This window comes from Saccostrea cucullata, unplaced genomic scaffold, assembly GCF_032062105.1.
Source record: "Saccostrea cucullata isolate Sc308-1 unplaced genomic scaffold, CSIRO_AGI_Scuc_v1 ctg5, whole genome shotgun sequence".
In the NCBI taxonomy this organism is placed as follows: Eukaryota; Metazoa; Mollusca; class Bivalvia; order Ostreida; family Ostreidae; genus Saccostrea; species Saccostrea cuccullata.
In genome coordinates, this window is record NW_026940631.1 from 809332 (window position 1) to 826227 (window position 16896).

Consider the following 16896-nt stretch of genomic DNA (forward strand, 5'->3'; position numbering starts at 1 on the left):
ACATGTATATTATAGAGAGAACTATTATAGTCATTTATGCCTGCTGTTCAATCCATTTCAATAATTTGAATAAATATATTTTAAATTTTAAAAAAAATCAAAGCTATAAAAAAAGTCCATTTCAGAAATTAAAGCTTTATTTTTGTCTATACCTGAGGTTCAGTCATGCCAAAGCAGGACTTGATTTCTCCGTTAAGCAGGGGAGTTAACCACTGTCGTTTCTGTTCCTCCGTCCCGTACCTGACTAAGACCTCCATGTTTCCTGTGTCAGGGGCCTGGCAGTTAAACACCTACAACACAAATATTTGTTATACCTTTAAAAAAAATTTCTATATAAATCTATATGAAAAAAAGTCTAACATTTCTTATGTTTTGCTGAGCGGGCATAAAAAATTGATGTTGGACCATTGAGTGACATGTTGGACCGGTCAATGAGATGTTGGACTGCTTACGTCACAGAATGGGCGGAGCTTAATCTCATTTTCAATCATTGGTGTTCAACAGTGATAGACCTGATGTTACATTTATTGACTGAGTTCTAGGGAAATGCGTTTTGTCGACCCTTGAACCAAACTGACTGCTTTTGGCCTAACGGCCTCAGGCAGACAGTTTGGTTCTTGGGTCTGACAAAACGCATGTTGCCCTCGAACTCAGTCAATAAATGTATATTATCATCTGTCCTACTCAGTTTCAAATTCCTGCCAATATTCTGTTAGCTTTTGTAACGAGAATTTAATTCGTCCACAGATTTTACTTACTAACTTAAAACATACTTCTACTGAATCAAAATGAACAAGTTTTCCTTGTAATTTGCATATCTTGCTAAATTTGATAAAAAACTACATGTAAATAAATCCTACAATTTACTGTATACAGGGTTATTTTCGCCCCATGTTATTTTCGCCCATTCACACTGGGCAAAAATTTTGTCCTGTTTTAAATTCGCCCAGTCTTGATTTTGTTTAAGAAATTATTCCGTATTCTTTGAATTCACACCATTTTAAATTCACCCAGTTGAGGGTAGAGCAAAGGGGGCGAAAATAAAACGGGGGTGAAAATTTCACTCTATACAGTATATAAGATACAAGCATGATTCAAGTTATAGATATACATGTACATTTACATAAATCGTACCTCTGATGATAGTGGATATTTTCCCATCTCTTCACACATGAATGCATACTCCAGATTGGAGAGACCTGCCCCGTACTTCATCCCAGGGTCAGATTCCTTCGGGAGATACAAGTTCCATAACCCTGCAGCTTTAGCTTTTTCCTGAAGGAGAAATCTTGTTTAAAATAAAAAAATCATTGAATTTATTGACTTTCACAGATACATGTATTAACTGGTAACCAAAATATTGAATCATACAGTATTGTTATTTTGTGATTATTTATTCTGTAAATAACCCCCACTTCTCCATGTCTTGCTTATCTTCAGTCGTGGGATCACCGGACACACCTTCCAGTGGTTCTGCTTGGGTTTATCTTACCTTCAGTCGTGGGATCACCAGACACACCTTCCAGTGGTTCTGCTCCGGTTTATCTTACCTTCAGTCGTGGGATCACCGGACACGCCTTCCGGTGGTTCTGCTCAGGTTTATCTTACCTTCAGTCGTGGGATCACCGGACACACCTTCCAGTGGTTCTGCTCGGGTTTATCTTACCTTCAGTGCTGGGATCACCAGACACACCTTCTAGTGGTTCTGCTTTGGTTTATCTTACCTTCAGTCGTGGGATCATTGGACACACCTTCCGGTGGTTCTGCTTTGGTTTATCTTACCTTTAGTCGTGGGGTCACCGGACACACCTTCCGGTGGTTCTGCTCCGGTTTATCTTACCTTCAGTCGTGAAATCACCGGACACACCTTCCGGTGGTTCTGCTCTGGTTTATCTTACCTTCAGTGCTGGGATCACCGGACACACCTTCCGGTGGTTATTTTCGTAAAAATGGTTTATCTTACCTTCAGTCGTGGGATCAACGGACACATCTTCCGGTGGTTCTGCTCCCTATTCTTACAAAAGTTGTGGGATCACCGGACACACCTTCCAGTGGTTCTGCTCTGGTTTATCTTACCTTCAGTCGTAGGATCACCGGACACACCTTCAAGTGGTTCTGCTCTGGTTTATCTTACCTTCAGTGCTGGGATCACCAGACACACCTTCCGCTTTGGTTTATCTTACCTTCAGTCGTGGGATCACTGGACACACCTTCCGGTGGTTCTGCTTTGGTTTACCTTACCTATAGTCGTGGGGTCACCGGACACACCTTCCGGTGGTTCTGCTTTGCTCCGGTTTATCTTACCTTCAGTCGTGAAATCACCGGACACACCTTCCGGTGGTTCTGCTCTGGTTTATCTTACCTTCAGTGCTGGGATCACCGGACACACCTTCCGGTGGTTCTGCTCGGGTTTATCTTACCTTCAGTCGTGGGATCAACGGACACATCTTCCGGTGGTTCTGCTCCGCTTTATCTTACCTTCAGTCATGGGATCACCGGACACACCTTCCGGTGGTTCTGCTCGGGTTTATCTTACCTTCAGTCGTGGGATCAACGGACACATCTTCCGGTGGTTCTGCTCCGCTTTATCTTACCTTCAGTCGTGGGATCACCAGACACACCTTCCAGTGGTTCTGCTCTGGTTTATCCCTTTAGTCGTGGGGTCACCGGACACACCTTTGGTTAAATTTGTTTATGTACCTTCAATCGTAAATCACCTACACACCTTCCGGTGGTTCTGCTCTGGTTTATCTTACCTTCAGTGCTGGGATCACAAGACACACCTTCCGGTGGTTCTGCTCCGCTTTATCTTACCTTCAGTCGTGGGATCAACGGACACATCTTCCGGTGGTTCTGCTCCGCTTTATCTTACCTTCAGTCGTGGGATCACCGGACACACCTTCCAGTGGTTCTGCTCTGGTTTATCCCTTTAGTCGTGGGGTCACCGGACACACCTTCCGGTGGTTCTGCTCCGGTTTATCTTACCTTCAATCGTGAAATCACCGGACACACCTTCCGGTGGTTCTGCTCTGGTTTATCTTACCTTCAGTGCTGGGATCACAAGACACACCTTCCGGTGGTTCTGCTCCGCTTTATCTTACCTTCAGTCGTGGGATCAACGGACACATCTTCCGGTGAGTTCTGCTCCGCTTTATCTTACCCAGTCGTGGGATCACCGGACACACCTTCCAGTGGTTCTGGAGTTTATCTTACCTTCAGTCATATCACCGGACACACCTTCCGGTGGTTTTCCTGAAGGAGACAATCTTGTTTAAAATCAAAAAAAAAATCATTGAATTTATTGACTTTCACAGATACATGTATTAACTGGTAACCAAAATATTGAATCATACAGTATTGTTATTTTGTGATTATTTATTCTGTAAATAACCCCCACTTCTCCGTGTCTTGCTTACCTTCAGTGGTGGGATCACCAGATACACCTTCCGGTGGTTCTGCTCCGGTTTACCTTACCTTCAGTCGTGGGATCACCAGATACACCTTCCGGTGGTTCTGCTCCGGTTTACCTTACCTTCAGTCTAAGGATCTCCAGACACACCTTCCAGTGGTTCTGCTCCGGTTTATCTTACCTTCAGTTGTGGGATCACTAGAAACACCTTCTAGTGGTTCTGCTTGGGTTTATCTTACCTTCAGTCGTGGGATCACCGGACACACCTTCCAGTGGTTCTGCTCCGGTTTATCTTACCTTCAGTCTAAGGATCACCAGACACACCTTCCAGTGGTTCTGCTGCGGTTTATCTTACCTTTAGTTGTGGGGTCACCGGACACACCTTCTGGTGGTTCTGCTCCGGTTTTAACTTACCTTCAGTTGTGGGATCACCAGACACACCTTCTAGTGGTTCTGCTTGCCAGGGTTTATCTTACCTTCAGTCGTGGGATCACAGGACACACCCTCCAGTGGTTCTGCTCTGGTTTATAAAACTCCAGGATCTCTTTCTCTGCCGGTTTGACCTCCTTCTCTATGAAGTCCTTGACACGGTCATAAAGGTCCTTGGCCCTGGGGGAAAGTCCTTCTGGGGATACTACCATCTGATCTGAAAAACAAGATGTGCTGGTCAGTGTCCATTTTCCATACAAACTTGTTAAGTACTGGTAAGACTCATTTCATTTCAGGACAGTTAGGTTAAAAGATAGCTACAACATATTACAGTAAAACTTGTTTAGTACAAACAAGGATATTGCGAATTCATGGATATAGCGAAGTTATCTTGGATCCCCAGATATACAATTTTAACAAATTCCCTATTCGGATCTAACGAATTACGGATATAGCGAAGTAATTTCATAGGTCCCAGTGACTTCGTTATAACCGATTTTTACTGTATTCTCATTTGTGAAAAAAAAATAATTTCTGTTTTATATATCATTAAATTATACGTATAGATATAGCACAAAATAAAAGTGATGAAATGTACCAATAATTTTGAGAAACGTGGGATTTTTTTAGCAAGGTGCTGACTTTTTTAGTAGCCTGTCAAAATTTTTTAATTGCACACTTAGATTTAAGTGCTAAAGGCAAGAAAGATAACTTTGATCAGATAACAAACTGAATGAATAAACATAAAAAATTAAAATGTGAAGAATATGTAACTTTGACTAAGCCCATGTAAGCTGGTAACCTTAAAACATAGTATAAGACAAACATAATGCAAAAATGTGAACAAATCACTGAGCAGACATGAATTTAAAAGAAGATTGTTGAAATATAATTAAAAAAATAGAAGCTTCATAAAAAACCTTTTATACAGTTTAGCCTTTTTAAAGACATATAATTTTTTAACTAAATACATCTGTATCACACTTAAGACAAGGCTGTCTCCTTACTGGCTGTCCCCGCGGTCCCTATGCTGTAGTTCCTCTTCCCTGACATGTTCTCTGTCTGAATGCCCCCACCAATGGGGGACACTGTAGGTTGGAGGTTACTGCTGGATGCAATCTCACACCCTAGCTCTGCTATCAGCTTAGCAAATTCTCCAACAAGCACCGAATTAGGGGCGCTGCCTTGTCCTAAAAAACATGTATACATATATACTGTAAACCAACTATTATATGCGTGTGAGAAATATCCCCTGGTTCCGTGACCTACTTTAACTTGCAAATATTAATCGCCACAAACCAATCATTTTGATCACATGTAGTATTTGTAGAGAAATGTTGCCTTAGCCATGAAAATTAATCATCACAGACTGATTTCAATTGACAAATAGCAAATAAATATGACGTAAATAAAAGTTGGTATACAGTACATGTACCAGTAAAAGTATACATGTGCTAACACATCAGTCATGCTGAGTACATGTATCATTTAAAGTTCTAGAAAACTGACAGTAGGCCAATGCAAACATTTTGACCAGTGACCATGACCTTGGTACAACTAAGCTATACCCCCCTCCCCCCACCTGTGGTTATTACTCACTATTAATACACACAATGAAGATTTTACTACTGAATTAACATATAACCATATTAAATGTAGCAACCAAAAATGGTACTCCCTATTCATCTAAAACTAAAATTTTTTGCAACCTGACACACAAGTTTATCTGAAACTTAATACAAAACATCACAATATAAAGGAATGAAACGGGCTAAAAATGCCCGAGTGCACATGCATTCAAGTCAGATAGAATATGTCACTATTCAATATGTTTTTAAATTTTCATCCACTATTGTAAGAAAACTGTTCACAGTTTTATATGCCATTTAAACATATAAGAGACAACTAAAAATCCTGTCTTACCTGACTAAAAACAACCCCAATACTGACATGACCTAGATTTTGAACTAAAGTGAAAATACAGGTAGATAACCTATTATCAGATTTAAATAGCATTTATATCAGTGGATTCACAGGTACATGCATCAATTTTTTTTATGTACTGCAGTATGCATATTCCTAACATTTGTATCTGCAACTACATCTGATTTTCCATATGTTACGGATGTTTGCATACAAAGCTGCATAGCATTGATGCAAAAAGGATAATAAGAGGCCCACGGGCCTTATAGGTCACCTGAGTATCATGAAACAACTTTAGAAATATTGAATTTGGTTCGTGTTTTAAACCAGATGCCATGAAATTCACAATTTTGAAAGAAGCACCATTGCTTATCATTATTATACACTTAGAATGCTTACTCTAGTTACTTAATACCCAGAGTCAGATCAGAGTAAGAAAGAGAAAATGCATTTTCACTTTATAACCAGTGGTGCACCCCACCCCACAGGAACCACTGACCCTGGGGCCACATATTTCAAAATTTTGGAGATTTTATCATAAATTTTTTACTTCATCATAAATGGTTGATTAATACCAAAGAGCAGATTTCAAAGCATTTATTTATCTTCAGACTATGTACTGTTACCCCCCCCCCTCCCGATACCCCTGACGCAGAGAACATGAAATTAATCATTTTGCTAGATGCACCTTTCTTCATCATAAATATGTGTACTAAGATCATTCGCATAATACCTAGGAGCAATAGAAAAGATTTTCAAAGAATTCATGTATTTTCACTACATGTATATATAATCATTAGATCCCCACCCTAACACCAGAAACCCTGACCCAGGGGCCATGAAATTCACAGTTTTGGAAGAGGCATCCTTCCTCATCATAACTATGTACATGTACATAGTTCATTGGTTTAATACCCAGGAGCAGAGAAGAAGATTTTGAAGAAACAATGTATTTTCACTATATAATCAATAAAGCCTCGCCCTAACATCACAACCCCTAACCCAGGGGCCAAAAAGTTCACAATTTTGGAAGAAACACTCTTGCTCATCATAACTATGTACTTACGAGGGCCGTTCAAAAATTACGCGGACTGTGCTATTATTTACTCTTACAGACGTCATATAGTTATAAAATTTCACAGAAATATGTATCTTAAAGATTCCAATAAATTTTGGGCAAAATTTCTGTATTTTAAAAAAATTCTACTAAAATTATCGGTATGTTGATATCGTTGATAGAGAGGTACGGCCCACGACAAAAAAAGTGAAGCAAAAGCACGCGGATTCAAAAATTTAACTCATTGATTTTCTAAAATTCGCGATATTTTTCAACCATTTTCTCAAATGTACCTTTAAATTGTTCTATTATTATGTATTTAGATTTCGGACGTAATATTTGAAGTACTAACAGAAATATAGTGATTTTTCTCTGATGCGATTCTCGTGAAAACGACTGTGAAAATGACGTTTCCTGAATTGACGGCGCACCACACTTTTGTTAAAATATGTGTAATGCTCGAGATTTTGGCAACATAGATCCAAAATATGCATTATAAAACATGTAGTAAACTAGGCTACTCGTGACATTCGCCCACAAATAGCAAATTGAAATTTTAGACAATTAGACCTCTGTAAAAAGGCTATTCGGGAGGAGAAGAGAAGAAGATTATAGACGAAAAGTTAACTTTTTCCTATATAAGAACGTGATTGAGAGTCACCAATATCACACTATATCTCTTAGGTAGTTTTTGGTTTTAAAACAAAAAAAAAAGAATTTTTTTTACTTGTTTAATAGATTTTAAGCTTGACAAGAAATGGTGTTTTGATGTTGAGTAGATAAGGTAACTCAAACTATACAGGTACTCAAGGGAAAATGTTGAGAAAAGAAAGCTCAATCACTTATTTTTATAATGCTTGTGACGTCGAAGATTTTGCTGCGCCGTGACTTAATGGTATGTCCTGAAAAATCACTCAAAATTAAAACCAATTTACAACATTTTGATATGAAATTTTGAAGACCATATAATTAAAGATTCTTTTATATTATTTGTGAAATTTTGCCCGATTATGTCGTCAAATATTTCGTCTGTGCAACCAGTCCGCGTAATTTTTGAACAGCCCTCGTACTTAGTTTGTTTAATACCCAGAAGGAAAGAAGAAGATTTTTAAAGAATTTATGCATTTTCACTATATAATCAAAAGAGTTCCCTCCTTAGACCAAAACCCCTGACCAGGGGCCATGACATTCACAAATTTGGAAGAGGCATCTTTCCTCATCATAACTATGTAAACAGTTTATTGTTTTAATGCCCAGGAGCAGAGAGGAGGATTTTTGAAGAATTAGCATTTTCACTATATAATCAACAGAGCCCCACCCTAACACCAGAACCCCATACTGTCAAAGTGGTTATTCACACTGGTTGTTAAGTACGCGTTTGTGACCATCAAACATTACACATGGGTGTAATATACGCGGTCGCAAAAGTAACCGAGAAAAAATTATGTGGCCATCGTTACTAACATCGACTTGTTCCCCTTTGAAAATGATTTTTAAAAAATGAAAAATAATTACAAACAAATTAAACAAATCAAATTAGAATTTATACTGTTGGATTGGTAAATATAATGTCGATTTGCACAGTCAAATGCGATGAAGTGTGAACAACTGGTTCACGCTTTATTGTAATTATTTACGCAAGCTTAAACTTCAAAGTGAGATTTACCTACCTGTATCTGCGTGTTGAGTGTTAACAATTTCATAGGTATGTTTGTAGTGACTGTGAGTTTATGTAACATTTTCGACTAATTATTTGAAATTAAGAGACACATATACGAATGTACAAAGGACATGAAAATGAGTAACGATGTTTTGAAGCTTTAATTGCGTGATGTTGCTCTAAAATATTTAATATAAAGATGCGTTTTTCATCGCACAATTTAAAAAAATGAACAGTTACATTTTCATCACTCTTTGTGATATATTTATCTACTCACGTGCGTTCAATACTACGATTAATATACGACTGGTTCAACCGGTCTACTGTATAAGTAATAATCTAAAAATATTCCAGAAGTTTGAAATTTTGTGACCATACGTGCGGGGGTATTTTACGCGGTTCTTAGCTTACCGCGTAAGTAGTGTAAATTTCCCCCACGCGTAAATAACCACTTTTACAGTACCCTGGGGCCATAAATTTCAAAATTTTGGAGGATGCACTCTTGTTAATCATAACTATGTACTTAGTTAGCTTGTTTAATACCGAGGAGCAGAGAAGAAGATTTTTGAAGAATTAATGGTTTTTTTACTATACAATCAATAGAGCCCCGCTCTAACACCAGAACCCCTGACCCTGGGGCCATGAAATTCACAATCATTGAAGAGGCACTCTTGGTCATCATAACTATGTTCTTAGTTAGTTTATTTAATACCCAGGAGCAGAGAAGAAGATTTTCAAAGAAATAATGACCCTGGGGCCATGAAATTCACAATACACATTTTTGAAGAGGCACTCTTGGTCATCATAACTATGTTCTTAGTTAGTTTATTTAATACCCAGGAGCAGAGAAGAAGATTTTCAAAGAAATAATGCTTTTACTCTATGATCTATATAGGCCCGCCCTAACACCAGAACCCCTGACCCAGAGGCCATGAAATACACATTTTTGAAGAGGCACTCTTGGTCATCATAACTATGTTCTTAGTTAGTTTATTTAATACCCAGGAGCAGAGAAGAAGATTTTCAAAGAAATAATGCACTTTTACTATATGATCTATATAGCCCCGCCCTAACACCAGAACCCCTGACCCAGGGGCCATGAATTTCAAAATTTTGGTAGAGGACTCAATGCTGATTACAATAATGTAAACAGTTTGACTGCTTGATGTCCAGGAGTAAAGAAGATTTTTAAAGATTGCATTAATTTTAGTGGTTTTGGCCCCACCCCTCAGGTTCCAGGGGGACAGGGACCATGAAATTTACAATTTTTGTTTCCCTTCACCCATAGATGCCGTGTACCAAATTTGGTTAAAATTAGTTCAGTAGTTCCAGAGAAGAAGTTAAAAATGTTCAAAAGTTTACGAACGCATACGACGAACGACATACGACGACGGATGAAAACGGATAGCAAAATAAAATAAAAATAAACAATTTATCAGGTTTAATATCAATTTCTTTGTTTATGAACTATTCGTTATCAAAAAAATTTATATTTAAAAAAAAGGAAATTTTTTAAACAATATAATTCTGAAATTGTAAGATTGTGCACACTCTATATTGATTAAGCCTTACCTGAAATAGCCCGTTTGCAGACAACCTGTAAGATTGTATATACTCAATATTAATTAAGCCTTACCTGAAATAGCTCGTTTGTAGACACCCTGTAATACTGTGTACACTCTATATTAATTAAGCCTTACCTGAAATACCTCGTTTGTAGACACCCTTAATACTGTGTACACTCTATATTAATTAAGCCTTACCTGAAATAGCTCATTTGTAGACACCCTTAATACTGTGTACACTCTATATTAATTAAGCCTTACCTGAAATAGCTCGTTTGTAGACACCCTTAATACTGTGTACACTCTATATTAATTAAGCCTTACCTGAAATACCTCGTTTGTAGACACCCTTAATACTGTGTACACTCTATATTAATTAAGCCTTACCTGAAATACCTCGTTTGTAGACACCCTTAATACTGTGTACACTCTATATTAATTAAGCCTTACCTGAAATACCTCGTTTGTAGACACCCTTAATACTGTGTACACTCTATATTAATTAAGCCTTACCTGAACAAGAGATGTTTGTAAAACACTTATCCCCCCCTCCCCCCAATTGGAATTTTTTAAAGTCCAAAAGGGCATAACTCTTCAAAAATGGTACACTCTATATTAAAAAGAACTTCACCTAAATAGTCATCTGATAAATCTGTATACTAAATTTCACTTATCATTAGTAAGCTTACCTCTGCACAAGAGAAATGTAACGCAAACTTGCAAATAACTGGAATTTTTTAAAGTCCAAAAGGGCATAACTCTGTCAAAAAATTGCGCGATCGTACCCAAAACAGAACTTCACCTAGATATTCATCTGATAAATCTGTATACTAAATTTCATTTCAGTAGTGCAACCTCTGCAAAGAAAATGAACGCAAACTTGCAAATAATTGTAATTTTTCTAAGTCCAAGGGGCATGACTCTGTCAAAAATGGCGCGACAGTATCCAAAACAGTTCTTGACCTAGATATTCATCTGATATATCTGTATACTAAATTTCATTTCAGTATGTGCAACCTCTGCAAAGAAAATGAACGGAAACAGCAAATAATTGGATTTTTTCTAAGTCCAAGGGGCATGACTCTGTCAAAAATGGCGCGACAGTACCAGGGTTCGACACTAACGCTAGCCCGCTGGCCCGGGACAACTGAATACTGAGGTCGGGCTACCAAACATGTCTTTAAACTTGCCCTGCAGGGCAACAGTAAATTTTACCAATTACTCACTAAGAGCAAGAAAATAATTATAATTTACACACAATATACTTGATAATTGTTAAATTTATTTTCAAACATGTTTTATCATCATAATTATTATTTTTGTAAGTCAAAATGTAAACTTTAAAGGTGATTTAAAATACCCTAGATGATTATAAATATGGAATTTTTCGAACAGAAAAAATATCTTAGGTACAGTCATAGAGTGACATAATTATTAACCAAAATACAGCCAGAATGCAGGATTTTGCATCTCTATTTTCAAAATTTTACGCACCCCCACCAGCAGGAGGGGGAAACCCGTCCCGCACCTACCCCTCTCGTCGCTTCGCGACTTGGCCACCAGCCATCGGCTGTTGGACAAGTAATACAAGAACAGGGCTAGTAGAATTTACAAATGGCTAGCCCTGCTGACAACTATGGTTTTAAAGTTAGTGTCGATCCCTGAGTACCCAAAACAGTTCTTGACCTAGATATTCATCTGAAATATCTGTATACCAAATTTCATTTCAGTATGTGCAAAGGTTGTGAAGAAAATGAATGGAAACTAAGTGGACCGACAGACCAACCGACAGACAGCAGCAAAGCAATATGCCCTCCCTTCTTCGGAGGGGGCATAAATAGCTCAGTTGTAAACACCCTGTAATACTGTGTATACTGCATATTAATTAAGCCTCACCTGGAAAAGCCCATTTGTAGACACCCTGTAATACTGTGTACACTTTTTATTAATTAAGTCTTACCTGGAAAAGCCCATTTGAAGACACCCTATAGGATTGTGTACACTCTATATTAATTAAGCTTCACCTGAAATAGCCCGTTTGTAGACACCTTGTATGATTGCTGCAAATCTGAAAAGTCCGAAAGCCACGTAGAAATCGAAGTTAGAAATGGCGGGAATTCCCATCCTCTGACAGTAAATGTCGATAAATTCCTCCACGGTGGGGATTCCCAGAGATTTCACATCTGTTTCCTTTAAGGCTGCAACAATTAAAGTATACACAACAAGACTCAGTTGTTTAATGAGATACAAATTAAATTTATGAACAAGAAATCTTACATCTGATCATCGGGAAATTGGCTGGCAGGTAGTAGTTGAGGAGGCACGTTGACAGGTCTGTTATTGGATCCCCTATGGTGGAGAGCTCCCAGTCTAAAACTCCAATCACTTCTGGTTTTGTTGGGTGGAAAATTAAATTATCCAGTCTGTAATGCAGTATTTTAACTTAACAAACTAAAAGTAATCTATTGAATGCACATGTACATGTACATATTGGTGTGTTCAACATTTAGTGCTTTCACTAGGTTGTTGTATTCATGAATTAGGGCTTCAGATTATCAAACCATATATTGTCTTTATAAATGTTTTTTTTGTGCCAAAGCCACTAAAATAAGAAGCCCCTACATTTAACATGCAGTATTTCAGTCTACTGTAAAGTAGAAACTAATTGATGATGTGGAAAAGTTGACGAATTTCTGATAATCATCAAAATTTCAACTGCTATATTATAAGATACACTGTACCAAAATTGTCAAACTTTGAACCTGTCAATATAACTACTTTTACAGTAAATTTTATTTTCCAAAAAATATTAACAACACTAATTTTGAAACAAATATATTGTTTTAGGGGTCATATTCTAGAACTAGAAAGTTTTCCAAAATCAATATTAAGAACTAAAAGAGATACCAAAAACAAGTAATTTATAAAAGATAACTTTACTACACCTAAAGTCACCATGAGCTATGGTAACAGCTTCCTTCTCTGGCAGGTGTTGTGACAGCCAGTCTATAAGCTTGTTCATGGCTGGAATTTCCTCTGTCTTACTGGCCTCATACTGCTTTGTCCAACGATTAAGGTTCCTCCTTAAATAGCCACCTAAAAATACAGTGTATATATAATTAAATAATGATATAACATTATTCTACAGGAGGGTTTTTATGAATTAATTGCATTTGTTTATAATTTTCTGATAATTAATGATCTTTAAATATTAATTGCACAAAAATATACAAATAGAAAATACAGTAAAACACGTTTAGTACGAACACGGATATAGCGAATTCACGGATATAGCGAAGTTATTCAGGGTCCCCGGCAAAATTCTTAACAAATCTTTGTAATTTTATGGTTATAGTGAACTCTGATATAACGAATTTACGGATATAGCGAACTGATTTTGAGTCCCGTTGAGATTAAATATAATGAAATTTACATCTTTTATAACGAACTTTCCAACATTTTAAAAAATTTGAAAAATTGAGTTGATTTAATTTACTTTTAGCATTTGTACATAGAATACAATTCATAATAAAACCTTAGTTATCGAAGATATGTTTTATAATATTTGCTTCCCTAACATATTTCATCGTAAAACCTGAAGGAAAACACGCATATTGCGAATTCGCTATAATGGTTATACGAATTCGTTATATGGATATAACGAATTACGGATATAGCGAAGTAAATTCACAGGTCCCCAGGACTTTGCTATAACCGTGTTTTACTGTAGATAGGCTTTTTTTTTTTTTTTTTTTTTAAATGGACTTATCTTTTAAATAAAAAACCTTGATCCCAAAAAAATGAGTATAAATCATGAGTTGATATCAAAGTAATTCCCCCCCCTATTTTTTTATATATATAATTATTATATCTATACCCTACATAGATCTATTCTTAGAATACAGTCATTATTAATCTCTACATGTCTCTCAAAAATATAATAATAATGAACATGATTGATCCATAAAGCTTAATCAAAGGGCAACATATTCCTTAGTATTCTCCACAGAATTATCATAAAATCTCTCCTCTTTGTTATCAATGCTCCTAATGGTGAGTTATCATACACTTTACCTTTTTTACCATAATCATCCAGGCCTGCCTTAGAAATATCCACTCGGTGAATCTTACACAGTGTGTCTGCCATGGCAATGTATATGTCTCGTCTCTCCTGATTGGTCATTCCCGGAAGGTCAAGGTCTTTAAATATCCGACCTTTGCAATATTCCATCACATAAAATGGAGTACCGATGACACTAAAAGATAAATTTGAATTGTTTAATCTTCAGAGGATAATTTTTTAGAGTTTATCCCTGGTGTTGATGAATTAGATGAGGGGTGAATTGTGAATAGAGGGGGGGAGGGGGCAAAGGCTAAATCTTACCTGATGTCATTACAAAATCCATACATCTTAGATGTCGGGACTTGTCACAATTAGTGTTGATGAATTAGATGTGGGTGAAGTTGGGTGGGGGGTGGGGTAGATCTTACCTGCTGTCCTCACACAATCCATACATCCTAGGTATGGGGACTCCCCATTGCCCCACTGCCTTCATCACCCTGAACTCTCGCTCTACAGCATGAGCAGAGGGCAGGAGTTTACCAGGCTATAAATAGATCAGGAGAAAAAGATATTAACAAATTGGGAATTTTTTTCTCACTGTCTTTAAGGAAGCTCTAAACACTGCACACTAAAGAGCTCCACTTATAGGGTCATTTTATGCAGTTAGAGTGATCTGCCCTTAGAATTAAGATTTTAAAAAAAATGTTATTTACAGTTAATTTCACGATCTGTAATAGATTAAAATATTTTTAGCATTATACGAGGGTTGTCCTGTAAAATCGTGGACAAAGCGTTTTTCTCGAAAAGTAATAGGCGCACTAAGCTGAAAATTTCAGTAAATGTTTATTTATCATATTTAAGTGCATGATAATTTTTTTGATAAAATATAGGCAAAAATAAAGATTTTAGTATCTTGAATATGCAACAAAAATCCAAGGTTTTATTAAAGAATACACAAGTTTGAATTCAAAATAAAAGTTTTAAATACATAGGATTTGGATTAAAATTATCCTAATTCAATTCCACAATCAATTTTGTAGTCTTTGTAAAACTTTTTGGCATTTTCTCGAACATTGAGAAATGGGAAAGTGGTAAACACAACACACGAAAAATGGTGACGTTTTATGACGTTACGGCGCACCGGAGAGTAGTTCCGTTTTAATTCGATGTTGAAATGACACCTTTAGAGACTTGAAATGACCATTGAAGAAAAAAGATTATAAAAATATCACTACATCTTAAGTATACAAATGAAATAGGAGTTTTCTTAGCGAAATAGTCCCAGTACAAAACATACGGACAAACTCCTAATGTAGTATAGCAAAAGTCGCAGTCACAGTAGACTGCCGATATGAGATTTTGTATTAGTTGAATGATGGTGGGAATATTGTCCGTAACTTACTGATAAATCTTCAGAAGATCGCATAAGGGTGCCAACTGGTTCTTCGACTGTTTATGGAGACTAAAGAATATGTATCAATGAAATTCCTAAATTTAAGTCAGAATCATCCAACTTCATTTTCAGCAAAGATAAAACGTGACGCTGTTTTAGACACTTTGACGTTATAATCCATGCGCCGTAAAGTGATACAATACATGGCATAAAATCACATAATTTGTTAATTTATGCATATATTTATCTGAAATTTGCTGTGTATATTACTAAAATATGTACTAAATAATAGTGAAAATTTCAGAACGCAGTGATGTTTATTTTTTACACAAGACAACTTGTCCACGATTTTACGGGACAACCCTCGTATAATATCAAGAATAAGTATTTGAATTCATTATTTTCATTAATTTTCTCAAAGTTAGTAAATAGCAGTGATTTCTGCTCACAAATAGACCACTGTCTTTGAACATTTTTCCTGCAGAAATAAGGCAGGTACCCTTTGTTATGAATGAATGAAAAAGTCTCAATTTGCACACCTTTATATATTTTTATCCAAGCCGAAAAAGAAGTTTCTGTTAGTGTTTAGAGCTTCCTTTAATAAAAAATTTCTTTTCTAGCCTAAATATTACTTCTAATTAATAGTGGGTACGAATTCTTGCCCCCTGTAAAATATAGATACTTGAGACCAACTAGTGTAAAGAAACTAATGACAATCCCATAATCTCTATAGTATATTTCCTTAACTTACTGGTTTCTTCCGTAGAACAAGATGTTTCCCTGCGTAGTAAACATAGTATGTTGGGTTAGACTGTCCGTGTCGGAAACACCTTATAACAGGGGGCTCTTAAAAGAAATTAAAATTTTTATGAAATTCATATACATGTACATGTTTGTGAATATAGGCATAATAATTCAAGAATTTAAGAAAATAGATGGGTCAAAGTTACATGAATATCCTGGACAAACAACACAGTTACATTCTCTACATATAAGTATGTACATGTATATATACGTACAGATACCTCAGGTAACTTGTGAAAAAAAATCAAATTTTATTTCAATTATTTAACAAAATATTAAACACTGGCCAATTTTGAACCCTTTTCCCTGTAGATTAATCTGTATGTTTTAAATATTGTTCCACAATGTTTGATCTGTACATAACAGTTTACCTGGAGAGTGAAGATTAAGCTGCTGGTTGAAGTACGTCTCCAGTCTGTCCATCGGAATCCTCAGGTGCTCTGGGACGGTGGTCGTATCGTCAACAAAACGACGCAGACAAAGTCCTCCTACTTCCTGTTCAAGGTCAAGGACAGCTTTGGTTGGATCTGTTACCTACAACAATTAAAACCTGTCAATCATACTTATATTTTGACAGACCTAGGAAGTTCAAT

The 16896-nt window shown here is 36.6% G+C and overlaps 1 protein-coding gene across 6 annotated transcripts in view; it reads right to left on the reverse strand.

Annotated features, from left to right (window-relative positions):
* The window catches only part of LOC134255783 (acyl-CoA dehydrogenase family member 10-like), a 32496-nt gene that overhangs the window by 10141 nt on the left and 5459 nt on the right, over nucleotides 1-16896 (reverse strand). For 2 of the 6 annotated variants that reach the window (XM_062738316.1, XM_062738311.1), the window contains exons 6-16: nucleotides 16675-16837; nucleotides 16251-16345; nucleotides 14535-14650; nucleotides 14118-14299; nucleotides 12989-13139; nucleotides 12321-12466; nucleotides 12068-12241; nucleotides 4846-5028; nucleotides 3886-4055; nucleotides 1135-1275; nucleotides 153-290 (exon numbers count right to left, since the gene is read on the reverse strand). In XM_062738316.1, coding sequence (XP_062594300.1) covers nucleotides 153-290; nucleotides 1135-1275; nucleotides 3886-4055; nucleotides 4846-5028; nucleotides 12068-12241; nucleotides 12321-12466; nucleotides 12989-13139; nucleotides 14118-14299; nucleotides 14535-14650; nucleotides 16251-16345; nucleotides 16675-16837 — 1659 coding nt within the window. Of the gene's footprint in view, nucleotides 1-152; nucleotides 291-1134; nucleotides 1276-2076; nucleotides 2104-2183; nucleotides 2211-2872; nucleotides 2900-3648; nucleotides 3676-3885; nucleotides 4056-4845; nucleotides 5029-12067; nucleotides 12242-12320; nucleotides 12467-12988; nucleotides 13140-14117; nucleotides 14300-14534; nucleotides 14651-16250; nucleotides 16346-16674; nucleotides 16838-16896 lie in introns of all 6 variants that reach the window. The other 4 variants (XM_062738314.1, XM_062738312.1, XM_062738315.1 and 1 more) reach the window with 4 other exon arrangements.